Source organism: Oncorhynchus mykiss, chromosome 5 (assembly GCF_057628025.1).
Source record: "Oncorhynchus mykiss isolate SJ-2025 chromosome 5, ASM5762802v1, whole genome shotgun sequence".
Lineage (NCBI taxonomy): Eukaryota > Metazoa > Chordata > Actinopteri > Salmoniformes > Salmonidae > Oncorhynchus > Oncorhynchus mykiss.
In genome coordinates, this window is record NC_143026.1 from 88447645 (window position 1) to 88475336 (window position 27692).

At 46.5% G+C, this 27692-nt stretch overlaps 2 protein-coding genes across 45 annotated transcripts in view; one reads left to right on the forward strand and one right to left on the reverse strand.

The window, feature by feature from the left end:
• The window catches only part of dock7 (dedicator of cytokinesis 7), a 93931-nt gene that overhangs the window by 18820 nt on the left and 47419 nt on the right, over positions 1-27692 (forward strand). For all 42 annotated transcript variants that reach the window (XM_036978637.2, XM_036978634.2, XM_090236217.1 and 39 more), the window contains exons 15-16: positions 20669-20786; positions 24052-24122. In XM_036978637.2, the coding sequence (XP_036834532.1) occupies positions 20669-20786; positions 24052-24122 (189 nt within the window). The remainder of the gene's footprint in view (positions 1-20668; positions 20787-24051; positions 24123-27692) is intronic.
• On the reverse strand, positions 1707-8184 carry LOC110524743 (angiopoietin-like 3). Of its 3 annotated transcripts, none has more exons than XM_021604639.3 (6): positions 6250-8184; positions 5840-5950; positions 5446-5668; positions 5065-5157; positions 3695-3961; positions 1707-2790 (listed from the first exon to the last, which is right to left on the reverse strand). In XM_021604639.3, exons 1-6 carry the CDS (start codon positions 6772-6774, stop codon positions 2630-2632), a joined length of 1380 nt encoding a protein of 459 aa, XP_021460314.3. In that variant the 5' UTR covers positions 6775-8184; the 3' UTR covers positions 1707-2629. The 3 variants fall into 3 exon arrangements, with proteins under 3 accessions (XP_021460314.3, XP_090092370.1, XP_090092369.1); XM_090236244.1 differs by having other exon boundaries at positions 5788-5950; positions 6250-6944; XM_090236243.1 differs by lacking the exon at positions 5065-5157.

Below are 27692 nucleotides of genomic sequence, written 5' to 3' on the forward strand. Positions count from 1 at the left end.
TTACCCAATACCACATACAGGTAATGAAACGATACCACTTACATTACCCAATACCACATACAGGTAATGAAACGATACCACTTACATTACCCAATACCACATACAGGTAATGAAACGATACCACTTACATTACCCAATACCACATACAGGTAATGAAACGATACCACTTACATTACCCAACACCACCTACAGGTAATGAAACGATACCACTTACATTACCCAATACCACATACAGGTAATGAAACGATACCACTTACATTACCCAACACCACCTACAGGGCATTGCCATTTTTTCCTGACAGGTTGATGTGGTTCTTAGTCCTAAATGGACACAAAGTCCTGTTTTTAAAAGGGTGTATTTCCACCTGCCTGTTCGGATCAAACACAGCGACAACTCAGAGGAACCAAAGGGTCTTTCTCTCTTCCACTCTCGCGTTCCTCTGAGCCATGGGGATCACACTACTGTAAGAACAGCAACACAATATACAGGCCTCCCTGACACTGCCTGATAGTCTACTAGACACAATCTTGTGTTGTGTGTCCTGATCCCTGCCACTATTTTAGTCAAGGTTACAGGGAAAGAAAAGGCTCTTATCAGAGGAGAGGGAGACAGACAGAGAGAGTTTGTGACACGGAGAGACGGATGGTTAGAGAGAGAGAGGAAGGCTCTTATCAGAGGAGAGGGAGACAGACAGAGAGACTTTGTGACACGGAGAGATGGATGGTTAGAGAGAGGGGCATAGAGAGATAAAGAAACAGAGAGAAGGAGAGAGTGGGCCCTTATCAGAGGAGAGGGGCATAGAGAGAAGGAGAGAGGGGTCCTTATCAGAGGCTGTTGACACGATCTCTTTACCTGACATGGGGCCAGGGTTTCCGTTAGCTGGCTTTTAGCCAATTTTAAATAAAATGAAAAGCCAATAAATACAACTGTTTTCCCACAAAATGACTGACCTTGCTAGCTGAGATCCTGACGGCTTTAGTGACTCTGCTGTAGTAGTGACTGTTTTAGTAACTCTGCAGGCTACCTTGTGAATGATGGAGTATAAACGCTGTGAGCTCTGGAGTTTTTCACATTTACATGCGTGTTGATTGGATGAGCAGTAGATCTGGGTACAGTAGCCAAGGCACAGTGTACTTACTGTATGTTGGCTCCTCAGTGGCATAATACTGTTAATGCAAATTCTGATTATTTCAGGAGCGTTGTCAACGGTCGTTGTGGGCCGATCAGACTCGGCTGTTGAGTTTATAGTAGGGCTGGGAATTGCCATGGACTTCATGAAAGGATATTATTAATATACTTAGGTGCTGATATGATATGTATTGCGATTCTCACAATTCTATCTGTATAGCAATTTGATACTGTGATTTTTATTGCGATTCAGGATATGTCAGCTGCAGAGGGACAAGAGAGCCATGAGAAAACAACTGGAAATGAAAGTGCTGGAAAAAAATGGTCTCCTTATTTAAAAAGATGGAGAACAAGCTATCAAGGAAAAATACTACCACAAAAATAATATTGTGATATCGTCAAAAATAATATCCTGGTATATAACTGTATTGATGAAATGTTTTCCCCATCACTAGTTTATAAGCCAGAGAGGGGTGTGATGACTTGTGGTTGGTCATGTAGACAGAAGTTCCATTACATCAACAGCCCAGTTTGTTGTTGTTTTTCTTGGCAAAGAATACACAGGACAGACTTGGAGTATGTGTGTTTTGAGTGTTTTATTTTGTCTTTATAAATGTTGTATTATAAAGTGTTAGTAGTAAGAAACACAAAATATGTAACAGCCATTTAAATGCAGCAGAAAGATGACACCGAGTAGACATGAGACGAGGAGTCAATATGACCCAATGATATGATCAATGTAAGTTACTAACCTTGCAGGACATTTAATGGAGCATTAGGAAAATGGTTTTAAATACAGTTCAAAGTTCAGACAGTGAAAATACTAAGCTCAGATCCTACTTTGGAAGACTTATGCATCATGTTGATCTTGGTCTACTTTCTCGTGGATGTTTAGTACAATCATCAACCACCGCATAGCAGGCAGCAATACAGCAGGGTAATACATGCTTGGTAGTAGGGCTGTTAGGATTATGTCGAGGTCACGTGCACATCATTTATTATACCAAAGCAGAGTGATGTGTCAGTTATATATTGCTTTGGAATCTTTTTAGTTCTGTCCGTCAGTTGAAAGTAACTTCTCAGGGCTGTTATTATGGCCCAGACCAGACAGTGTAGAATCGTCTGACATTCCGTCCCGACCAAATCAACGCTTGTCGGTTAGGAACCCAAACAACCCCTCCCAGGTGTTACCCAACTCTATTGGCATGTCTTGAACCAATTTGTGAGGCCCCTTATCGGCCGACTGTGGTTGTTCCATCACTGACAAATCGTCGTCTTTTCTCTGACATGGATACGAATTGGCTGCTGACTTTTCATTTTTTCCTGCTGCAAACAACCCAGCTGCACTATCTGTTACCGTGACAACGTCATGTAACTGGGAGGGTGGGGTGGTCAATGGAAAGTTCCGGGCGAGGGGGGCATATGTGTTGTTACCATGCCAATGTGTTGTAATGGAAGGAATAGAAGGGTTAGTGGAAACTTGAGGCCAGGGGGAGGGCTTCAGACGTGTCGTATGGAGATCTTGGTGGTCTTGAGGGAGTAGGAGATACCCAGAGGTTTCCAGTGGATCCCTTTCCTCCTCATGGAACGACCCTTTGACCTCAGCCACATGTACCTGCCGTTCAGGTTGGTGTCGCCACAGGCGTTGAACCACCAGCCACCTGCAAGGGGAAAGAGTAGATTCCATTCTATAACAAGTGTCTGCTTGGAAATGTCTTTAACAGGTGTATGGTACCAGACTGCACCTTGTACCTGTATCGAGTGTGTGGTCAGTACCTGTTGTTGTATCGAGTGTGTGTGGTCAGTACCTGTTGTTGTATCGAGTGTGTGGAGTCAGTACCTGTTGTTGTATCGAGTGTGTGGAGTCAGTACCTGTTGTTGTATCGAGTGTGTGGAGTCAGTACCTGTTGTTGTATCGAGTGTGTGGAGTCAGTACCTGTTGTTGTATCGAGTGTGTGGAGTCAGTACCTGTTGTTGTATCGAGTGTGTGGTCAGTACCTGTTGTTGTATCGAGTGTGTGTGTGGTCAGTACCTGTTGTTGCATAGAGTGTGTGGAGTCAGTACCTGTTGTTGTATCGAGTGTGTGGAGTCAGTACCTGTTGTTGCATCGAGAGTGTGGAGTCAGTACCTGTTGTTGCATTGAGAGTGTGGAGTCAGTACCTGTTGTTGTATCGAGTGTGTGGTCAGTACCTGTTGTTGTATCGAGTGTGTGTGGTCAGTACCTGTTGTTGCATAGAGTGTGTGGAGTCAGTACCTGTTGTTGTATCGAGTGTGTGGAGTCAGTACCTGTTGTTGTATCGAGTGTGTGGAGTCAGTACCTGTTGTTGCATCGAGAGTGTGGAGTCAGTACCTGTTGTTGCATAGAGTGTGTGGAGTCAGTACCTGTTGTTGCATAGTGTGTGGAGTCAGTACCTGTTGTTGTATCGAGTGTGTGGTCAGTACCTGTTGTTGCATCGAGTGTGTGGTCAGTACCTGTTGTTGCATAGAGTGTGTGGTCAGTACCTGTTGTTGTATCGTGTGTGGAGTCAGTACCTGTGCCAGGAGTGTAGTAGTCAGTAGACCTACCTGTGTAGTTTTTGGCGCAGTTTGAGTCCTGGTGGTTGTCGTTGTCTTGGTCCTTGGTGGAGAACCTGGTGTGGTTGCCTATGGCGTTAGGCAGATCTCCAGACAGGTGGGTGAGGTGGAGGGTGTAGTGGGCCTGGGCTCCCTCCATGGTGAACTGGTACTCTACTGACCTCCTGTCCTCCTTCCAGTCCTCCAACTCAATGCTCAGGATGGAGTCACCCTGGCCAGCCAGGCTGTGGATCTTTATCAGGCCCAGCCAGAACTCTCCTACAATAACACAGATAACACACGCACAATGTTAGACACTCCAAACTCTCCTCTACAACTCACATGAAACACCAACCGTTGTGGAATGTTCACATGGCTGTAATGGACAGTCAACAAACACTGAGGCTGTTCTTTTGGAAGCATACAGATAAGGCGAACATTCTGTCATCAACTGGCAATCGATCTGCAGCTGTAATGGACAGTAAAATTCTGACTTTCTGATGCTGTACTCTGTTTTCATTGGCTTCGGCTGTTTCTGTATGCCATGGCTCATGACTCCACAGGAAGTTGGTGGCACCTGAATTGGGGAGGACGGGCTCTTGGTAATGACTGGAGCGACATAAGTGGAATGATATGAAATACATCAAACATGGTCTCCATTTGTTTGATGTCATTCCATTTGCTCCGTTCCAACTGTAGCATTGAGCCGTCCTCCCCTCAGCAGCCTCCACAGCCTGACTCGTGGTAAATAGTGTGAAAACAAGTTCTGACACTCAATACTCTTTTCCCCCTAGCCTCTGGCTGTAGTCATGGGTGTGATGACATAATTGGCTAGAAGCGGCGACAGAAACGGACACTGAATAATTCATAGCCTAAAGGACCTGTGGCTTTGTTGGAATGCAGTAGGACTCTTGATCTATGGGCTGGGGTCCAAGCCAGGCTGGTGGAAGTGAAGTGCTGCAGGTGCTTTGTTTAGTCAAACAATGGAGGAAGTCAATCTGTCAACGGGGACCCGATAAGCTACAATGACTGTTTCCTTCAGGATGTACTTAAGGGCGGTGGAGTGACTAGTTCTATTGGCTGTTTTCTGCTTTATAAAAGCTGCTTTGTAGACCGGAAACAATAAAATATAATTAAGGAGATGGGATAATCCGGTATAGGCGTCTCTCTCTCTCTCTCTCTCTCTCTCTCTCTCTCTCTCTCTCTCTCTCTCTCTCTCTCTCTCTCTCTCTCTCTCTCTCTCTCTCTCGTAACAGGACTTTTTACTCTGAACTGAGTTGAATTAAGCCATAAAGATATTTAGTTTTTTTATCTTTATGTATTGACTGTCTCTCTACATAACTGACAAAATGTACTGATAGAAAGAAATAGATCAATCTCACTTTCCAGATCCCCAAATCCTTTCTCGTACTTCTCCCATGTCTGGTCAAAATCCACGGACCCCTCCTCCCTGCGCTGGATGACTGTTGAACCTCCTGGGAGATGTGGTCAACACATGGAGAGGATCACAACAATGTCCAGTTCCTTTCTATAGACTAATTAAGGAAAGATGATTGCACTTATTTCCTTCTGATAGCCGGTATGGCCCTTCTTCCTATAGAGGAGATTGTTCAGTCTGGTTTTAATCTAGACTATGTCCATTGATGTATTCAGACAATGATGTAGGGAAATAGCTTGACACACGGAATCTCAGACTTGTTTGGCTGTTCAGTCACAATGACTTTTTAAAGAAAATGTAGGCTAATGACTTAGTGTTGTTTTACCTGAGGTCAGTTCACAGTACACATTGAAAGGCTCTGACTGATTTGGCTTGATGGGGTACACCCCGCTGTTCCTCTCTCCTCTGTTATAAAGATCACTGCAGTCCACGGGTAGGTCTGTGTCCTCACCAGTGGAGTTGCCTGTCAGGTACTCAAACATGTCTGGGATCTCTGAGTCGGAACCCATTGCTTTGTCAGTCGCGTCTTGGAAATGATCGATGCTGATCTGTAATAGCAAGCAAACATAACGTTATGGCGTTGTCATGTTAAATATTTGCTATGTCCTTTCTATACACTGATTGGACAGGGATCAAATCTAACTAGTTTTCAATAAATGGCCATTACCTTTAGTCTACTGTATAGAAGTGGAGACCCTCTAAGCAGCAGAGAAATGTACCTTTTCCTCCAGAGTCTTGATCTTAGTTTTCTGTTGGTTGAGCTGATCATGCTGCTCCTTCACAGCTTTCAGCAGGTCAGTGATGGTGCTCTCCTGAGCATCAATCACATCCTGAAACAGACCAGTTGACACTGTCTCGTTAATGATCACATTTTAAAGGACATTTTCCAATAACTTGAAGTTAAAAGCATTACTACTCATTTAACATGGTATGTTTTCTTTAGGCTAATAACTGAAACTTATCAATGAATTCAGCAATTGGAATATTTAGTAGGATGTAATTTTAAACATGCTGAAATATGTTGAATACATGCGGCAGAAACGCATCTTATTCAAAACCAAAACGTTTCACATTGAATTAAATTCTTCCTCTTCGTACTGATTAGTATGAGTAACGGAGAGCAGCGTACCTTGAGTGACTTGATCTCACTGAGCTGCTCTCCCGGCATCATGCTCTCAGACAGTCCCTTCAGCTTCTCCTCCAACCCCCCTACTTGACTCTGCAGCAAGCTCCTCTCCTGCAGAATACTGTTGATCTTGGCGTTGATCTCCAGTGACAGGTTCCGGATCTCCTCGTTGTTAGCCTTCAGGAACGTGGTGGTCTTCTTCAGCTCTTCCTCTTCCTCCTTGATCTCTGAGGTGACCACGGAGAGCTGGTAAAAGGAGCGATCGAAGTTGGTCAGCTTCTGGAAGATGTCGTTAATCTGGGCCTTCGTCTTGTGAACAAAATCCCTGAGGCTCTGACCCAGCTGGAGCAAACCGTTGGCCAGGAGACGGACATCGTCCAGCATAGCGAAGCGGGACTTGGCCTCAGCTGGAGGCTGAGTCTGGGGCTGGAGTTGAGAGGGCATGGTGGGATAGACCCTGGAAGAGTCCGGAGGAGCTGCCTGGGCTACAGACAGACCAACCAGGAACAGGAGGCAGAAGAGCTTCATGGTTAAATCTCTCTGTGTGCAAGAAAACGACAAGAAGTAGTCTCGCTCTATTGCTTTCACTCTCTTCTTCCTCTGTTCTGTCCTACTCTGTCTGGACTTCTCACTCAGTCTCTCCCTCTACCTCTCGCTCACTCACTCTCCCTCTCTGTCTCTCTCTACTAGAAAGATTTGAGAGCAGCAGACAGGTCTGTCTTATATACCCCCGTCCAGCAAGGGGAGGGGAGATTAGTTGATCATTAAGCCCTGTTATGCTTGAGCTACTGTGCCCCCTGAAATCCCCTTGGGAGCCCCCTCAGCCCCCCGCCCTCCAAGAACAAACAAATCATGTAGTGAGCGAACAGCAAATACACCCCTTCAGCACAACAGCAGCCCCCCTCTCCTCTCTACACCCACCCTACTCCCATCTGCACTACTCTGCTTTAGCTGACCAGCAGAAAGCCAACAATGGAAGGCCATCAGAGTTTTGATGGATCATTCGTCCCAATCAATCTCAGATCTCACCTCATAGCAGCCACACCTCACCGTGATTGATAATACAGCATCCAGTTGATGTCTCTGGATTTGATTTAACCTCCTGCTGAATCAGCCCAGCATTACTCTCCCTGGGGCATCTTGCCGGGTCTAGATGAGGTGTACTGAATGTACTGGCGGATTGATGTCATCATTGCTATGGGTTTTGCTGTAGTTTGCATTAGGGGGGGGGGGTGCTATGTTTGAACATACATGTATGAACTCATCATCTTGGTTATTGTTTGATCATTCTATTCTGTTTTAATGTAGTCTAGTCTTTCTGATCTTTGTCTGAACATCTAGTGACTTTTACTGAAAAGAAAAACAGGAGGAAACGTGCTGACTTGCCTGCACCTTTTTCAAGCACTCTTTGGCATAGTGTGTCCGCTCGTAAAATCTATTTTGATGGGAACTCTTAGTCGGTGGTTTGTTCTTGGCTGTTCGTTCCAAAACCACTTGACCATTACTGTACATACTGTATATCCACTAATGATTATTAGGAAGGTGGGCCTTCTGTTGCCGTATTGAACTCCATTCTAGTTCTGTAATCTGACAGGGCTACGATCAGCATTTCTCTTTGTGAGCATCCTTTGTTCTTCCTACTTAGCCAAGATTATCTTAATGCTGCCAATAATCTGACTACTTTGAGCTTTTGGTCAAACTGTCTCGACAGCATGTTTTCAATGTGGTTCAGTAACTCTAAATCATATGTGGGCTACTTTACTGCTATTGGGTGGTGGATGGAGAGGGTGGAGGGCCTCCAGCAACTTTGGCCTTTTAGGTTGATTATCCAACTGATGAGAAAGCTATGCTTCATAATGGGGTTTACACATTTTGAAAACCCCCAAAAGTTTCAAATGAAACCCCAGTAGACGACGAGGAAAGAGTGTTGGACATCAACTTCCCTATAACAGCGTTACTTGCTGACACATTGTGGAGAGGTAGCTAGCTTCTCCTTTGCAGAGCAAAGTTGTCCGAGTGAAGTTTTATCATTTATGTTTACTGTATTGCATGACTAAACTCACCATGCCATTACAGACACAGGTAACTCTGGTTCATAGCACTGCAGATACACTGGCTATTTACTCATGTGTAAAGAGTGCAGAGACCCCTGGCTGCAATATGTTATTAGTAAGAGTGAGTTTCTGAGCAAACACATTTCCTATCTGATTCTGAGCTGTGCTTGTTTAGCTTAATGCTGGCTACATGATTCCCTACTCCCTATACAGGGCCTTCAGAAAGTATTTACACTCCTTTGTCCACATTTTGTTGTTACAAAGTGTGGTTAAAATTGATTTAATTGTCGTTTTTGTCAACGATCTACGCAAAATACATTTGTATAATAAAATCCTGAAAAATTAAACCGTAATATATCTTGATTAGATAAGTATTCAGCCCCCTGAGTCAATATATGTTAGAATTACCATTTGCAGCGATTATAGCTTTGTAAATCTGGATAAGTCTCTAAGAGCTTTCCACACCCATTTTATTATTTTCAAAATTCTTCAAGTCGGTTGTTGATCATTGCTAGACAACCATTTTCAGGTCTTTTGTCATTAATTCAAGCAGATTTAAATCAAAACTGTAACTCGGCCACTCCGGATGTCATGTACTGTCATGTTGTGTCTTGTCTCTGTCCTTTCCCTTCACCCTGTCTCCCTCTGCTGGTCGTTGTTAGGTTACCTTTTCTCCCCCTCTTTCCCCCAGCTGTGCCTTGTCTCCTCCTAACCACCTCGTCACCCCTTCTCCCACCTGTTCCCCTTTTCCCTCTGATTAGTCCCCTATATCTCTCTCTGTTTTTGTTCCTGTCCTTGTCGGATTCTTGTTTGTTGTGTTTCATGCCTGAACCAGACTGTCGTCATGTTTGCTGTAACCTTGTCTTGTCCTGTCGGAATCTGCCGGTCCGTCTGAGCCTACCTATGTTTGGTAATTAAAGAAGCTCTGTTTAAGTTAATTCGCTTTTGGGTCCTCATTCACGCACCGTAACAGAAGAATCCGACCAAGAATGGACCCAGCGACTTCGGATCCTCTCCACTCAGCCGTCGGGATCCAGGGAGCGATGCTAGGCAGACACGAGCTGGAAGTGTCTGCTGCTCGACATGCCGTTGAGACCCTGGCCACCCAAGTCTCCAACCTCACAGAACAGGTTCACCATCTCCGCCTCGATCCACCGGCCACTTCCAGGGCTTTCGAATCTCCGGAGCCCAGAATCAATAACCCGCCGTGTTACTCTGGGGAGCCCACTGAATGCCGCTTGTTCCTCACCCAGTGTGATATTGTGTTTTCTCTCCAGCCCAACACTTACTCCAGGAGCACTGCTCGTGTCGCCTACGTCATATCTCTCCTTATTGGACGGGCTCGTGAGTGGGGCACGGCAATCTGGGAGGCAAGGGCTGAGTGTACTAACCAGTATCAGGACTTTAAGGAGGAGATGATACGGGTTTTTGATCGATCTGTTTTTGGGGAGGAGGCTTCCAGGGCCCTGTCTTCCCTATGTCAAGGCAATCGATCCATAACAGACTACTCTATTGAGTTTCGCACTCTTGCTGTCTCCAGTGGCTGGAACGAGCCGGCCTTGCTCGCTCGTCTTCTGGAGGGTCTCCGCGCAGAGGTAAAGGATGAGATTCTCTCCCGGGAGGTTCCTTCCAGCGTGGATTCCTTGATTGAACTCGCTATTCGCATTGAGCGACGGGTTGATCTTCGTCACCGAGCTCGTGGAAAGGAGCTCGCGCTCTCCGTCGCCCCCCTCTCCGCATCACTACCATCTTCCTCTGCCGGCTCGGGTGCTGAGCCCATGCAGCTGGGAGGTATCCGCATCTCGACTAAGGAGAGGGAACGGAGAATCACCAACCGCCTCTGTCTCTATTGCGGTTCCGCTGGTCATTTTGTCACTTCATGTCCAGTAAAAGGCCAGAGCTCGTCAGTAAGCGGAGGGCTACTGGTGAGCGCTACTACTCCTGTCTCTCCTTCAAGATCCTGCACTACCTTGTCGGTCCATCTACGCTGGACCGGTTCGTCAGCTTCCTGCAGTGCCTTAATAGACTCTGGGGCGGAGGGCTGTTTTATGGACGAGACCTGGGCTCGGGAACATGACATTCCTCTCAGACAGTTAAAGGAGCCCACGGCCTTGTTCGCCCTGGATGGTAGTCCTCTCCCCAGGATTCAGCGTGAGACGCTACCTTTAACCCTCACTGTTTCTGGTAATCATAGTGAAACCATTTCTTTTTTAATTTTTCGTTCACCTTTTACACCTGTTGTTTTGGGCCATCCCTGGCTAGTTTGTCATAATCCTTCCATTAATTGGTCTAGTAATTCTATCCTCTCCTGGAACGTCTCTTGTCATGTGAAATGTTTAATGTCTGCTATCCCTCCTGTTTCCTCTGTCTCTTCTTCACAGGAGGAGCCTGGTGATTTGACAGGGGTGCCGGAGGAATATCACGATCTGCGCACGGTGTTCAGTCGGTCCAGGGCCACCTCTCTTCCTCCACACCGGTCGTATGATTGTAGTATTGATCTCCTTCCGGGAACCACCCCCCCCCCCGGGGTAGACTATACTCTCTGTCGGCTCCCGAACGTAAGGCTCTCGAAGATTATTTGTCTGTAGCTCTTGACGCCGGTACCATAGTCCCCTCCTCCTCTCCCGCCGGAGCGGGGGTTTTTTTTGTCAAGAAGAAGGACGGGTCTCTGCGCCCCTGCATAGATTATCGAGGGCTGAATGACATAACAGTGAAGAATCGTTATCCGCTTCCTCTTATGTCTTCAGCCTTCGAGATCCTGCAGGGAGCCAGGTTTTTTACTAAGTTGGACCTTCGTAACGCTTACCATCTCGTGCGCATCAGGGAGGGGGACGAGTGGAAGACGGCGTTTAACACTCCGTTAGGGCACTTTGAATACCGGGTTCTTCCTTTCGGCCTCGCTAACGCTCCAGCTGTCTTTCAGGCATTAGTCAATGATGTCCTGAGAGACATGCTGAACATCTTTGTTTTCGTTTACCTTGACGATATCCTGATTTTTTCACCGTCACTCCAGATTCATGTTCAGCACGTTCGACGTGTCCTCCAGCGCCTTTTAGAGAATTGTCTTTTTGTGAAGGCTGAGAAGTGCACTTTTCATGCCTCCTCCGTCACATTTCTCGGTTCTGTTATTTCCGCTGAAGGCATTAAGATGGATCCCGCTAAGGTCCAAGCTGTCATTGATTGGCCCGTCCCTAAGTCACGCGTCGAGCTGCAGCGCTTTCTCGGCTTCGCGAACTTCTATCGTCGTTTCATCCGTAATTTCGGTCAGGTGGCAGCTCCTCTCACAGCCCTTACTTCTGTCAAGACGTGCTTTAAGTGGTCCGTTTCCGCCCAGGGAGCTTTTGATCTCCTCAAGAATCGTTTTACATCCGCTCCTATCCTTGTTACACCTGACGTCTCTAGACAGTTCGTTGTCGAGGTTGACGCGTCAGAGGTGGGCGTGGGAGCCATTCTTTCTCAGCGCTCCCTCTCTGACGACAAGGTCCACCCATGCGCGTATTTTTCTCATCGCCTGTCGCCGTCGGAACGTAACTATGATGTGGGTAACCGCGAACTGCTCGCCATCCGGTTAGCCCTAGGCGAATGGCGACAGTGGTTGGAGGGGGCGACCGTTCCTTTTGTCGTTTGGACTGACCATAGGAACCTTGAGTACATCCGTTCTGCCAAACGACTTAATGCGCGTCAGGCGCGTTGGGCGCTGTTTTTCGCTCGTTTCGAGTTCGTGATTTCTTATCGTCCGGGCTCTAAGAACACCAAGCCTGATGCTTTGTCTCGTCTCTTCAGTTCTTCAGTAGCCTCCACTGACCCCGAGGGGATTCTCCCTGAGGGGCGTGTTGTCGGGTTGACTGTCTGGGGAATTGAGAGGCAGGTAAAACAAGCGCTCACTCACACTCCGTCGCCGCGCGCTTGTCCTAGGAACCTTCTTTTCGTTCCCGTTCCTACTCGTCTGGCCGTTCTTCAGTGGGCTCACTCTGCCAAGTTAGCCGGCCACCCTGGCGTTCGGGGTACGCTTGCTTCCATTCGCCAGCGTTTTTGGTGGCCCACCCGGGAGCATGACACGCGTCGTTTCGTGGCTGCTTGTTCGGTCTGCGCGCAGACTAAGTCCGGTAACTCTCCTCCTGCCGGCCGTCTCAGGCCGCTTCCTATTCCCTCTCGACCGTGGTCTCACATCGCCTTAGATTTTGTCACCGGACTGCCTTCGTCAGCGGGGAAGACTGTTATTCTTACGGTTGTCGATAGGTTCTCTAAGGCGGCTCATTTCATTCCCCTTGCTAAGCTTCCTTCTGCTAAAGAGACGGCACAAATCATCATCGAGAATGTTTTCAGAATTCATGGCCTTCCGTCAGACGTCGTTTCGGACAGAGGTCCGCAATTCACGTCTCAATTTTGGAGGGAGTTTTGCCGTTTGATTGGGGCTTCCGTCAGTCTCTCTTCCGGCTTTCACCCCCAGTCTAACGGTCAAGCAGAACGGGCCAATCAGACTATTGGTCGCATCTTACGCAGTCTTTCTTTTCGTAACCCTGCGTCTTGGTCAGAACAGCTCCCCTGGGCAGAATACGCCCACAACTCGCTTCCTTCGTCTGCGACCGGGCTATCTCCTTTTCAGAGTAGCCTCGGGTACCAGCCTCCGCTGTTCTCATCTCAGTTCGCCGAGTCCAGCGTCCCCTCCGCTCAGGCTTTTGTCCAACGTTGCGAGCGCACCTGGAAGAGGGTCAGGTCTGCACTTTGCCGTTATAGGACGCAGACTGTGAGGGCTGCTAATAAGCGTAGAACTAAGAGTCCTAGATATTGTCGCGGTCAGAGAGTTTGGCTCTCCACTCAGAACCTTCCCCTTAAGACGGCTTCTCGCAAGTTGACCCCGCGGTTCATTGGTCCGTTCCGTATTTCTCGGGTCATTAATCCTGTCGCAGTTCGACTTCTTCTTCCGCGATACCTTCGTCGCGTCCACCCGGTCTTCCATGTCTCCTGCATCAAGCCCGTCCTTCGCGCCCCCGCTCGTCTTCCCCCCCCCCCCCCCCCCATCCTTGTCGAGGGCGCACCCATCTACAGGGTCCGTAGAATTTTGGACATGCGTCCTCGGGGCCGTGGTCACCAGTACCTCGTAGATTGGGAGGGGTACGGTCCTGAGGAGAGGAGTTGGGTTCCCTCTCGGGACGTGCTGGACCGTGCGCTGATCGAGGATTTCCTCCGTTGCCGCCAGGTTTCCTCCTCGAGTGCGCCAGGAGGCGCTCGGTGAGTGGGGGGGTACTGTCATGTACTGTCATGTTGTGTCTTGTCTCTGTCCTTTCCCTTCACCCTGTCTCCCTCTGCTGGTCGTTGTTAGGTTACCTTTTCTCCCCCTCTTTCCCCCAGCTGTGCCTTGTCTCCTCCTAACCACCTCGTCACCCCTTCTCCCACCTGTTCCCCTTTTCCCTCTGATTAGTCCCCTATATCTCTCTCTGTTTTTGTTCCTGTCCTTGTCGGATTCTTGTTTGTTGTGTTTCATGCCTGAACCAGACTGTCGTCATGTTTGCTGTAACCTTGTCTTGTCCTGTCGGAATCTGCCGGTCCGTCTGAGCCTACCTATGTTTGGTAATTAAAGAAGCTCTGTTTAAGTTAATTCGCTTTTGGGTCCTCATTCACGCACCGTAACACCGGAACATTCACTGTCTTCCTGGTAAGCAACTCCAGTGTATATTTGGCCTTGTGATTTAGTTTATTGTCCTGCTGAAAGGTGAATTCATCTCCCAGTGTCTGGTGGACAGAAGACTGAACCAAGTTTTGCCTGTGCTTAGCTTCATTAAGTTTTTTTTTCCCCCTTAAACTTCGTCCTTAACTATTACAAGCATACCCATAACATGATGCAGCCACTACTATGCTTGAACATATGGAGAGTGGTACTCTAATTTGTGTTATGTTTAGGGAAAATGCAACACCTTGTCTCCAGGACAAAAAGTAAATTGCTTTGCCACATTTTCTGCAGAATTACTTTAGTACCATGTTGCAAAAAGGATGTATGTTTTGGAATATTTGTATTCTGTGCAGGCTTCCTTCTTTTCACTCTGTTAATTAGGTTAATATTGTGGAGTAACTACAATGTTGTTGATCCATCCTCAGTTTTCTCCTATCATGTTTTATTTTTTTATTTGACCTTTAAAACCTGTTATGGATGATGCGAATTTTCGCAGCTTTTTGTTAAAAATCGCGCAACATTTCAAAGTCCTCCTACTCATGCCAGGAATATAGTATATGCATATGATAAGTATGTGTGGATAGAAAACACTCTGAAGTTTCTAAAACTGGTTAAATCGGGTCTGTGGCTATAACAGAACGTGTTTAGGAGTAAAAATCCCTGGTAAAACTGTTTACCAAAAACAAAAACAAAAATATTCGTCCGCCATTCAATGAATTGTTTAAGACGAGAGAAAATATATGCGAACCCCCTGTAAACGCCTACAGCTTCCACACGATGTCACCATTGCTATCAATATCAGAACCATTTATCCCTGGTTACAACACGAATAGACCCCTCCCTTCTTCTGACGCAGCACAGTATGTTGTGAAACTGAAAAAATGGACGATGTTTTCCAGACTTGCTGCTATCGAATACAGATCGCCCCGTGATCAATTTGATACATCATTAACGTTTATTAATACCTAAAGTTGGTTTAGAAACGTCGTTTGAAGTGATTTGTAAAAGTTTATAGGCGACTTTTGTAATTTTAAAAAGTGACGTTGCGTCTTGTAAATGGACTTTTTGCAGCATCAGACTGGCCTTCAGCAAATGACATTTTGGGTATACAATGACGGATTTAATCGGGTAAAAGACCCAATTGTGATGTTTATGGGACATATAGGAGTGCCAACAAAGAAGCTCGTCCAAGGTAATGAATGTTTTATATTTTATTTCTGCGTTTTGGGTATTGCCGGCTACCGCAAAATCTGTTGTTTACGTGTCGTGCTGGTATTTCAGGGGGTGCATGCTATCAGATAATAGCTTCTCATGCTTTCGCCGAAAAGCATTTTACAAATCTGACTTGGTGGCTAGATTCACAACGAGTGTAGCTTTAATTCAATACATTGCATGTGTGTTTTAATGAAAGATTTAACGAGTACTAAGTAAAGTACTATAGGTGGCGCTCTGAAATTTCCGCTGAGCTATCCCTGTGCAGGGACCACCTCCATAAGAAGTTCTAGACCCCTGCCGCCCCAGGTAGCCTAGTGGTTAGAGCGTTGGAACCCACTGTTCCTAGGCCTCTAACTGTTTTAAAGTCATTGGCCTCATGAAGAAATCCTTGAGCAGTTTCCTTCCTCTCCGGTAACGGAGTTAGGAAGGACGCCTGTATCTTCTGCAGTGACTGGGTGTATTGATACACTATCCAAATTGTAATGAATAACTTCACCATGCTCAAAGAGATATTCAACGTCTTATTTTATTTGTACCCGTCTACCAATGGGTCGGTCCCCTTTGAGAGGCATTGTAAACCTCCCTGGTCTTTGGTTGAATTTGTGTTTGAAATCCACTGCTTGACTGTGGGACCTTACAATTATCTGTATGTGTGGGGTACAGAGATGAGGTAGTCAATCAAAAATAATGTTAACCACTTATTGAACACAGTGTGTCTATTTAACTTGTTAAGCAAATTTAGTTAACTAATTTATGCTTGCCATAACAACGGGGTTGAATACTTATTGACTCGACATTTCCGTTTTTATTTTATATTAATAATTTGTAAACATTTTGAAAAACATAATTCCACTTTGACATTATGGGGTATTTTGTTTAGGCCAGTGACAACAAAAATCTAAATGTAATCGATTTTTAAATTCAACACAACACAATGTGGAAAAAGTCAATGGGTGTGAATACTTTCTGAAGGCACTGTATGTTCTCCTTCCTACGTCTGTGGGGAGCACAGACAGGGTCCAGTATTCACATTGGGACATCTAGCAGGCCTTCAGTGGGAGACGAGTGCTGTCAATGTAACTGGTCCGGGCATGCCCTGATGGCCTCTTACTTTGACCTCTGCCTGACCTTTTAGAATGACACCTAATTCATCCAATTCTAGGATCCATTTGAATTGTTGATTAGTTGATTTGATCCCTCATGCCATGATTCATAACTACTGCTGTAGCTAATGGTAACCTATTCTGTTGAGCTGCTGTTTGTTGTTAGGGCTGGAGTTCCCTGACATCACTCTCTCTCTGCGTGCCATGCTTTGTACCCTCCCAACACGCTGTGTTTCACCTGCCTGGTGTCTAGGACTTGGCCTTAATCTCTGTCTGTAGACACAGTAAACAATGAACTGCTCCCTTTGTGTACCCGTAGGGGGATGAGGATGGTGGGGTTGTGTACCCAAGAGGAAGGGGAGGTGGCTGGGGTTAAAGGGGGCTGTGTGGGGGTGGGATTCCCAGGGGTTTTGAAACCGTGCTTAGACATGGCTTGGTTTGGTAACATACACAGCTACTCTGAGTCAAGTTATTTATTAACCTGAGATGAATCTGTTGAGGCTGAAGGACCAAGAGGAGAGAATTGACCGTGTGGCTAACAAGGAAGCCAAGTCCATAGGTGTGTAAGAATGGCTTCTGCCTGGAGGTTATTGCAATTAGATAATTCTAAAATCAGCATGGATGCCTCAATAAAGAACAAACAAGTTGGAAAAATGTACCCCTTTTCACCTAAATGTCATTGAGACATGTAACCAGCGAGTAAGAAAGCCATTGACACGTGACCAACGAGTTTGAAAGCCATTGAGACACGTGACCAGCGAGTTAGAACGCCATTGAGACACGTGACCAGCCAGTAAGAAAGCCATTGAGACACGTGACCAGCCAGTAAGAAAGCCATTGAGACACGTGACCAGCGAGTTAGAACGCCATTGAGACACGTGAGTAAGAAAGCCATTGAGACACGTGACCAGCCAGTAAGAAAGCCATTGACACGTGACCAGCGAGTTAGAACGCCATTGAGACACGTGACCAGCGAGTTCGAACGCCATTGAGACACGTGACCAGCGAGTAAGAACGCCATTGAGACACGTGACCAGCCAGTAAGAAAGCCATTGACACGTGACCAGCGAGTTAGAACGCCATTGAGACACGTAACCAGCGAGTTAGAACGCCATTGAGACACGTGACCAGCGAGTTAGAACGCCATTGAGACAGGTGACCAGCGAGTTAGAACGCCATTGAGACACGTGACCAGCCAGTAAGAAAGCCATTGAGACATGTGACCAGCCAGTAAGAACGCCATTGAGACACGTGACCAGCGAGTAAGAAAGCCATTGAGACACGTGACCAGCGAGTTAGAACCCCATTGATACGTGACCAGCGAGTAAGAACGCCATTGAGACATGTTAGCGAGTTAGAACGGGAACAGCGAAGGGAGAAGTAGTGGATATGGGATTCTCATGGTTTGACTGCCGTCACAGCTGTGGTCCTTAGTGACCCTCCCACGTGGAGGGATCTACGTCACTGTGGTCAGGCCGCTGTGTTGCGGCTCTCTCTGACTTCCTGTGGCCGTCACACTGGAAACCCTTCACCGTGTGTGTCCAGCTCGTTGACTGAAGCCCAGCTGATGTTGGACCTTTGGGTTATCTCAATATTATCCAAGAGGGACTAGGGACTCTTTTCTTTGCTGGAAAATATCTATGCAAATGACATCTTTCATCGGTTGTTTAGTCTTGTCCAAGTGTCACGAACCGGCTCAAAGGCCGTAACAAAGGGAGACAACGTGGAGATAAGGAGTAACAAAATATATATTTATTAACTAAAGCAACTAAGGAAAATATACAATGGTGTGTGTAATCAGTAGTGTAAGTGAGTGTTTTGCATGCATGAATGTGATAATGCAGGGTGTTGAAAGGTGCCAAAGCAAACAAACAAAAAGACACCAAGAACCACAACACAATCTACAAAGGTGTCTGCATGGAGAGAGTCTCTGACATGAATGTGGAAGAGGTCTATTTATCCTGGGAGACACCGGGCAAGTTTAAAGTTTGTTCAGCCTGAGCGAGTCTGACCACAGGTGTGTTTAATGGATTTGGGAAAAGAACAAACTTTAAACTTGCACCTTTTTTCTTTGCTGATTTAAATGTCATTGATAAAACAGAAAGTTGTCTAATCTTTTTCTGCAATCCTAGTTTTTCAAAAGTATCTGTAGTCTGATTACAATATTTTGTAATCCAGGATAAATAGACCTCTTCCACATTCATGTCAGAGACTCTCTCCATGCAGACACCTTTGTAGATTGTGTTGTGGTTCTTGGTGGCTTTTTGTTTGTTTGCTTTGGCACCTTTCAACACCCTGCATTATCACATTCATGCATGGAAAACACTCACTTACACTACTGATTACACACACCATTGTATATTTTCCTTAGTTGCTTTAGTTAATAAAAATATATTTTGTTACTCCTTATCTCCACGTTGTCTCCCTTTGTTACGGGCTTTGAGCCGGTTCGTGACAAGTGTGAGCTCATCCGGGATCTTTGAACTATTGGTTTGGGAGACCGTGGAGGTACGCGTTTGGTTTGCATATTGTGTTTGAGTGTGATAGGCCCAGTATTGGTTGCCTTTTGTTGTTTGGTTTGTGTGCTGCGTTGGAGAGAGAGAATGGTTAGTTTCCAGGCCCTGCCTAGCCTGGAAACGTTTGTTCTACTTTCTGTTGGGAAGTCAATCTGAGGAGGTGAGTAAATCGGCTGTGTACCTCGGTAGGAGATTTGTGCAGGGTAGTGGAACTTGCTACCTGGAGCTATAGCCTTTTCCCCCTGATAGGCTTAACGACGTGTTTCATTTTTGGACATGTTGGGCATGGTTAAATGTTTGTTATTTTTGTGTAGCGTCTGTGGACTGAGCAGTTGTCTCGGGGGCACATCCGTGGCTTGGTGGAATTTGCCAGCATGCTGGGGAGTTCTATTTCCTTGCCAGCGGGCTACAGTGCGTAAATACCCACCGCAAATCTGCACGAAGACTAGGGTTGAGTTATTGTAGGTTTTGGGGAAGCTCCATATCTCATCTCTCTTCTGTGGTGCTCAGGGTGATTGTCATTTCTCTGGTTGTGGTCTGATGTGCTCAGCAGAGGGGTTGAGCAAGATTATTTACTTATGACTATGGTGTCTCATGTAGACAAGTTCATTCGCTTTCATCAGAGGAACTGTTAGAATTAGGTACTAAAGAACAGCTGTTGAAGATCGCTGAACACTACAAGGTTAAATTATTGAAATTAGTGAAATTCTGTTTAGTTGGAAGTGACTATGAATCGTTGGAAGTGACTATGAATCGTTGGAAGTGACTATGAATCGTTGGGAGTTGTAAAAATTAAGAAGGACCCTGATGTTCTTTTCGTTGGAGTTTGTAGCTGTTGTGGTCTTTTGTGCCATGTTCCTGAATGTTTACGTGACTGACCATTGGTTGGGGTTGTCATGTTCTATCTTTCCTGTCTGTTCCCTCCTGGTCTTGTGTTCTTGTTTCCTCTTAAATATGGCTTCCTATGCGCAAAGGTTGCTGAGGTCTGGGGAGGAGGAGGTTGGCTGGGGCAGGTGGAGGTGTGAACACATAACCCCTCATCAATTTGGGACGCAGGAGGCTGTGTCAATTTGGGACGCAAGAGGCTGTGTCAATTTGGGACTGCAGGAGGTTGCAGGAGGCTGTGTCAATTTGGGACTGCAGGAGGCTGTGTCAATTTGGGACTGCAGGGGCAGGTATGTTGTTCCGGGGTCCTTGTTGGTCCCCAGTTTTATGGGGGGGAATGTGACGACCCTCCCACTCTGTCTGCCGTATTCTGTCTTTGTTCTTGTTTCCTTATTAGGATGCCGGTGGGCGGAGTTGGGAGGGTCGTCAGCTTCATGGGAAACACCTGGGCCAGGTGTCTCCCAGGATAAATAGACCTCTTCCACATTCATGGAGAAGACTCTCCATGCAGACACCTTTGTAGATTGTGTTGTGGTTCTTGGTGGCTTTTTGTTTGTTTGCTTTGGCACCTTTCAACACCCTGCATTATCACATTCATGCATGCAAAACACTCACTTACACTACTGATTACACACACCATTGTATATTTTCCTTAGTTGCTTTAGTTAATAAATATATATTTTGTTACTCCTTATCTCCACGTTGTCTCCCTTTGTTACGGGCTTTGAGCCGGTTCGTGACACCAAGTTAGTGATGAACACTATACCTCTGATTTTGAACAGTGACTTTATTGAACATGTACAGCTTACCATAGCATCCCCCCTCCACCTTACGTTATATGAGGTATGTATGTAATGTCCTGAGGGGAAAAGGTTGTGAAATTCTCTCAATGACCTGTCAAAGTTGCTGCTATGTCGGTTGAGCTCATGTTTTTCTGTTTGGTTTCAAAGTGTGTGTGTGTGTGTGTGTGTGTTCCAGAAACCTACTGTATGTGAACCCACACAGCCTGAACTTCGCCAACCGTCAAGGCTCCGCCCGGAACATCACAGTGAAAGTACAGTTTATGAACGGGGAGGACCCCAACAACGCTATGCAGGTATGCAGTGATGTATTGTACACATGTAGGCTCTCTGTGAGTGCTGACACAGTTTTCAGAGAATGCTGCTTCTTAAGTTATTAGGGTATTTTAGTACTTACCAGGTACTGCTGCACAATCCTAGACTGAATTCTTGGAAATGGATTGTTAAGCATAATGAATGGTGTTCAAGTATTTGAGTTCTGTTACTAAAGTATTGTACACATTCTTTTAACACCTGTAGACAAACAGAAGTCTGTCTACTATCCACTGCAAGCTGCCTCATTTCCTCTGATCCCCTCTAATACAAACCCTGTTCACTGTACTCCATCTGTCTCTCCACTCTCTCTCTCTGTCTCTCCACTCTCTCTCTCTGTCTCTCTCTCTCGTGTTTCCTCTGATCCCCTCTAATACAAACCCTGTTCACTGTACTCCATCTGTCTCTCCACTCTCTCTCTCTGTCTCTCCACTCTCTCTCTCTGTCTCTCTCTCTCGTGTTTCCTCTGATCCCCTCTAATACAAACCCTGTTCCCTGTACTCCATCTGTCTCTCCACTCTCTCTCTCTGTCTCTCCACTCTCTCTCTCTGTCTCTCTCTCTCGTGTTTCCTCTGATCCCCTCTAATACAAACCCTGTTCACTGTACTCCATCTGTCTCTCCACTCTCTCTCTCTGTCTCTCCACTCTCTCTCTCTGTCTCTCTCTCTCTCGTGTTTCCTCTGATCCCCTCTAATACAAACCCTGTTCACTGTACTCCATCTGTCTCTCCACTCTCTCTCTCTCTCCACTCTCTCTCTCTGTCTCTCTCTCTCGTGTTTCCTCTGATCCCCTCTAATACAAACCCTGTTCACTGTACTCCATCTGTCTCTCCACTCTCTCTCTCTGTCTCTCCACTCTCTCTCTCTCTCTCTCTCTCGTGTTTCCTCTGATCCCCTCTAATACAAACCCTGTTCACTGTACTCCATCTGTCTCTCCACTCTCTCTCTCTGTCTCTCCACTCTCTCTCTCTGTCTCTCTCTCTCGTGTTTCCTCTGATCCCCTCTAATACAAACCCTGTTCACTGTACTCCATCTGTCTCTCCACTCTCTCTCTCTGTCTCTCCACTCTCTCTCTCTGTCTCTCTCTCTCGTGTTTCCTCTGATCCCCTCTAATACAAACCCTGTTCACTGTACTCCATCTGTCTCTCCACTCTCTCTCTCTGTCTCTCCACTCTCTCTCTCTGTCTCTCTCTCTCGTGTTTCCTCTGATCCCCTCTAATACAAACCCTGTTCACTGTACTCCATCTGTCTCTCCACTCTCTCTCTCTGTCTCTCCACTCTCTCTCTCTGTCTCTCTCTCTCGTGTTTCCTCTGATCCCCTCTAATACAAACCCTGTTCACTGTACTCCATCTGTCTCTCCACTCTCTCTCTGTCTCTCCACTCTCTCTCTCTGTCTCTCTCTCTCGTGTTTCCTCTGATCCCCTCTAATACAAACCCTGTTCACTGTACTCCATCTGTCTCTCCACTCTCTCTCTCTGTCTCTCCACTCTCTCTCTCTGTCTCTCTCTCTCGTGTTTCCTCTGATCCCCTCTAATACAAACCCTGTTCACTGTACTCCATCTGTCTCTCCACTCTCTCTCTCTGTCTCTCCACTCTCTCTCTCTGTCTCTCTCTCTCGTGTTTCCTCTGATCCCCTCTAATACAAACCCTGTTCACTGTACTCCATCTGTCTCTCCACTCTCTCTCTCTGTCTCTCCACTCTCTCTCTCTGTCTCTCTCTCTCGTGTTTCCTCTGATCCCCTCTAATACAAACCCTGTTCACTATACTCCATCTGTCTCTCCACTCTCTCTCTCTGTCTCTCCACTCTCTCTCTCTGTCTCTCTCTCGTGTTTCCTCTGATCCCCTCTAATACAAACCCTGTTCCCTGTACTCCATCTGTCTCTCCACTCTCTCTCTCTGTCTCTCTCTCTCGTGTTTCCTCTGATCCCCTCTAATACAAACCCTGTTCCCTGTACTCCATCTGTCTCTCCACTCTCTCTCTGCCTCTCCACTCTCTCTCTCTGTCTCTCTCTCTCGTGTTTCCTCTGATCCCCTCTAATACAAACCCTGTTCACTGTACTCCATCTGTCTCTCCACTCTCTCTCTCTGTCTCTCCACTCTCTCTCTCTGTCTCTCTCTCTCGTGTTTCCTCTGATCCCCTCTAATACAAACCCTGTTCACTGTACTCCATCTGTCTCTCCACTCTCTCTCTCTGTCTCTCCACTCTCTCTCTCTGTCTCTCTCTCTTGTGTTTCCTCTGATCCCCTCTAATACAAACCCTGTTCACTGTACTCCATCTGTCTCTCCACTCTCTCTCTGTCTCTCCACTCTCTCTCTCTGTCTCTCTCTCTCGTGTTTCCTCTGATCCCCTCTAATACAAACCCTGTTCACTGTACTCCATCTGTCTCTCCACTCTCTCTCTCTGTCTCTCCACTCTCTCTCTCTGTCTCTCTCTCTCGTGTTTCCTCTGATCCCCTCTAATACAAACCCTGTTCCCTGTACTCCATCTGTCTCTCCACTCTCTCTCTCTGTCTCTCCACTCTCTCTCTCTGTCTCTCTCTTGTGTTTCCTCTGATCCCCTCTAATACAAACCCTGTTCACTGTACTCCATCTGTCTCTCCATTCTCTCTCTCTGTCTCTCCACTCTCTCTCTCTGTCTCTCTCTCTCGTGTTTCCTCTGATCCCCTCTAATACAAACCCTGTTCCCTGTACTCCATCTGTCTCTCCACTCTCTCTCTCTGTCTCTCCACTCTCTCTCTCTGTCTCTCCACTCTCTCTCTCTGTCTCTCTCTCTCGTGTTTCCTCTGATCCCCTCTAATACAAACCCTGTTCACTGTACTCCATCTGTCTCTCCACTCTCTCTCTCTGTCTCTCCACTCTCTCTCTCTGTCTCTCTCTCTCGTGTTTCCTCTGATCCCCTCTAATACAAACCCTGTTCACTGTACTCCATCTGTCTCTCCACTCTCTCTCTCTGTCTCTCTCTCTCTCGTGTTTCCTCTGATCCCCTCTAATACAAACCCTGTTCACTGTACTCCATCTGTCTCTCCACTCTCTCTCTCTCTCTCCACTCTCTCTCTCTGTCTCTCTCTCTCGTGTTTCCTCTGATCCCCTCTAATACAAACCCTGTTCACTGTACTCCATCTGTCTCTCCACTCTCTCTCTGTCTCTCCACTCTCTCTCTCTGTCTCTCTCTCTCGTGTTTCCTCTGATCCCCTCTAATACAAACCCTGTTCCCTGTACTCCATCTGTTTCTTCACTCTCTCCCGCAGGTGATTTTTGGGAAGTCCAGCTGTGGAGACTACACCAGAGAGGCATACACTGCCGTGGTGTATCATACCAGGTGAGGCTCTTAGACTCAGCTTTTATTGTGTATGAAGTCTGCTTAGGGCCTTTCTTACAAGCAGATGAACTGGTATAGAGTGAGATGATGTCTTAGCTGCTCTATCACACGCTGTTCATGTCTCCTATGGTCTGAGGCTTTGTTAAGCATCACATATTTGGTAAGGAGCCACCTTTTGCTCTTTGGATGTTTAGCTACAATCCCAGCGGCCAGCCAATACTGTTATCTTTCCCATTGGGGACAAGGTTACTGCTGCTCCAGTCCTGCTCCTTCATTCTGAAGGAGGTTCATACCCTTCATCCACAAACAAACAAACTATTTTGTCTTCTCCGTGAGAAAAGGCTTGCTGCTTCTTTCTTTGGACTATTAGGATGTTTATTCCTATAAACCTCTGTCCTAAATAACCGTGTCATTTAGAGCCTGTTCTCATTCCTGTACGGCCCTAACTAACTATGTCATTTAGGGCCTGTTCTCATTCCTGTACGGCCCTAACTAACTATGTCATTTAGAGCCTGTTCTCATTGCTGTACGGCCCTAACTAACTATGTCATTTAGAGCCTGTTCTCATTGCTGTACGGCCCTAACTAACTATGTCATTTAGAGCCTGTTCTCATTCCTGTACGGCCCTAACTAACTATGTCATTTAGAGCCTGTTCTCATTGCTGTACTGCCCTAACTAACTATGTCATTTAGAGCCTGTTCTCATTGCTGTACGGCCCTAACTAACTATGTCATTTAGAGCCTGTTCTCATTGCTGTACGGCCCTAACTAACTATGTCATTTAGAGCCTGTTCTCATTCTTGTACGGCCCTAACTAACTATGTCATTTAGAGCCTGTTCTCATTGCTGTACGGCCCTAACTAACTATGTCATTTAGAGCCTGTTCTCATTGCTGTACGGCCCTAACTAACTATGTCATTTAGAGCCTGTTCTCATTGCTGTACGGCCCTAACTAACTACGTCATTTAGAGCCTGTTCTCATTGCTGTACGGCCCTAGCCGACCGTGTCATTTAGAGCCTGTTCTCATTGCTGTACGGCCCTAGACGACCGTGTCATTTAGAGCCTGTTCTCATTCCTGTACGGCCCTAACTAACTATGTCATTTAGAGCCTGTTCTCATTCCTGTACGGCCCTAGCCGACCGTGTCATTTAGAGCCTGTTCTCATTCCTGTACGGCCCTAACTAACCATATCATTTAGAGCCTGTTCTCATTCCTGTACGGCCCTAACTATGTCATTTAGAGCCTGTTCTCATTCCTGTACGGCCCTAGCCGACCGTGTCATTTAGAGCCTGTTCTCATTGCTGTACGGCCCTAACTAACCATATCATTTAGAGCCTGTTCTCATTCCTGTATGGCCCTAGCCGACCGTGTCATTTAGAGCCTGTTCTCATTCCTGTACGGCCCTAGCTAACCATATCATTTAGAGCCTGTTCTCATTGCTGTACGGCCCTAACTAACCATATCATTTAGAGCCTGTTCTCATTGCTGTACGGCCCTAACTAACTATGTCATTTAGAGCCTGTTCTCATTGCTGTACGGCCCTAACTAACTATGTAATTTAGAGCCTGTTCTCATTCCTGTACGGCCCTAACTAACTATGTCATTTAGAGCCTGTTCTCATTCCTGTATGGCCCTAGCCGACCGTGTCATTTAGAGCCTGTTCTCATTCCTGTACGGCCCTAGCCGACCGTGTCATTTAGAGCCTGTTCTCATTCCTGTACGGCCCTAACTAACTATGTCATTTAGAGCCTGTTCTCATTCCTGTACGGCCCGAGCCGACCGTGTCATTTACAGCCTGTTCTCATTCCTGTACGGCCCTAACTAACTATGTCATTTAGAGCCTGTTCTCATTCCTGTACGGCCCTAACTAACTATGTCATTTAGAGCCTGTTCTCATTCCTGTATGGCCCTAGCTAACTATGTCATTTAGAGCCTGTTCTCATTCCTGTACGGCCCTAGCCGACCGTGTCATTTAGAGCCTGTTCTCATTCCTGTACGGCCCTAACTAACTATGTCATTTAGAGCCTGTTCTCATTCCTGTACGGCCCGAGCCGACCGTGTCATTTACAGCCTGTTCTCATTCCTGTACGGCCCTAACTAACTATGTCATTTAGAGCCTGTTCTCATTCCTGTACGGCCCTAACTAACTATGTCATTTAGAGCCTGTTCTCATTCCTGTACGGCCCTAGCTAACTATGTCATTTAGAGCCTGTTCTCATTCCTATACGGCCCTAACTAACTATGTCATTTAGAGCCTGTTCTCATTGCTGTACGGCCCTAGCCGACCGTGTCATTTAGAGCCTGTTCTCATTCCTGTACGGCCCTAACTAACTATGTCATTTAGAGCCTGTTCTCATTCCTGTACGGCCCTAGCCGACCGTGTCATTTAGAGCCTGTTCTCATTGCTGTACGGCCCTAGCCGACCGTGTCATTTAGAGCCTGTTCTCATTGCTGTACGGCCCTAGCCGACCGTGTCATTTAGAGCCTGTTCTCATTCCTGTACGGCCCTAGCCGACCGTGTCATTTAGAGCCTGTTCTCATTCCTGTACGGCCCTAACTAACCATATCATTTAGAGCCTGTTCTCATTCCTGTACGGCCCTAACTAACCATATCATTTAGAGCCTGTTCTCATTGCTGTACGGCCCTAACTAACCATATCATTTAGAGCCTGTTCTCATTCCTGTACGGCCCTAGCCGACCGTGTCATTTAGAGCCTGTTCTCATTGCTGTACGGCCCTAGCCGACCGTGTCATTTAGAGCCTGTTCTCATTGCTGTACGGCCCTAGCCGACCGTTTCATTTAGAGCCTGTTCTCATTCCTGTACGGCCCTAACTAACCATATCATTTAGAGCCTGTTCTCATTGCTGTACGGCCCTAACTAACCATATCATTTAGAGCCTGTTCTCATTCCTGTACGGCCCTAACTAACTATGTAATTTAGAGCCTGTTCTCATTCCTGTACGGCCCTAACTAACCATATCATTTAGAGCCTGTTCTCATTGCTGTACGGCCCTAGCCGACCGTGTCATTTAGAGCCTGTTCTCATTCCTGTACGGCCCTAACTAACCATATCATTTAGAGCCTGTTCTCATTCCTGTACGGCCCTAACTAACTATGTCATTTAGAGCCTGTTCTCATTGCTGTACGGCCCTAACTAACCATATCATTTAGAGCCTGTTCTCATTCCTGTACGGCTCTAACTAATTATGTCATTTAGAGCCTGTTCTCATTCCTGTACGGCCCTAACTAACTATGTCATTTAGAGCCTGTTCTCATTCCTGTACGGCCCTAACTAACTATGTCAAATAGAGCCTGTTCTCATTCCTGTACGGCCCTAACTAACTATGTCATTTAGAGCCTGTTCTCATTCCTGTACGGCCCTAACTAACCATATCATTTAGAGCCTGTTCTCATTCCTGTATGGCCCTAGCCGACCGTGTCATTTAGAGCCTGTTCTCATTCCTGTACGGCCCTAACTAACCATATCATTTAGAGCCTGTTCTCATTGCTGTACGGCCCTAACTAACCATATCATTTAGAGCCTGTTCTTATTCCTGTACGGCCCTAA

Bases quoted from the DNA above. Each gene is read 5' to 3' on its own strand.
- LOC110524743 (XM_021604639.3), bottom strand. From the start codon at position 6,774: ATGAAGCTCTTCTGCCTCCTGTTCCTGGTTGGTCTGTCTGTAGCCCAG. The intron at 5,951-6,249 runs GTACGCTGCTCT...GGTCTGTTTCAG, and splicing joins GTGAGATCAAGTCACTCAAG to GATGTGATTGATGCTCAGGA. The intron at 5,669-5,839 runs GTACATTTCTCT...TTGCTATTACAG, and splicing joins TCAAGACTCTGGAGGAAAAG to ATCAGCATCGATCATTTCCA.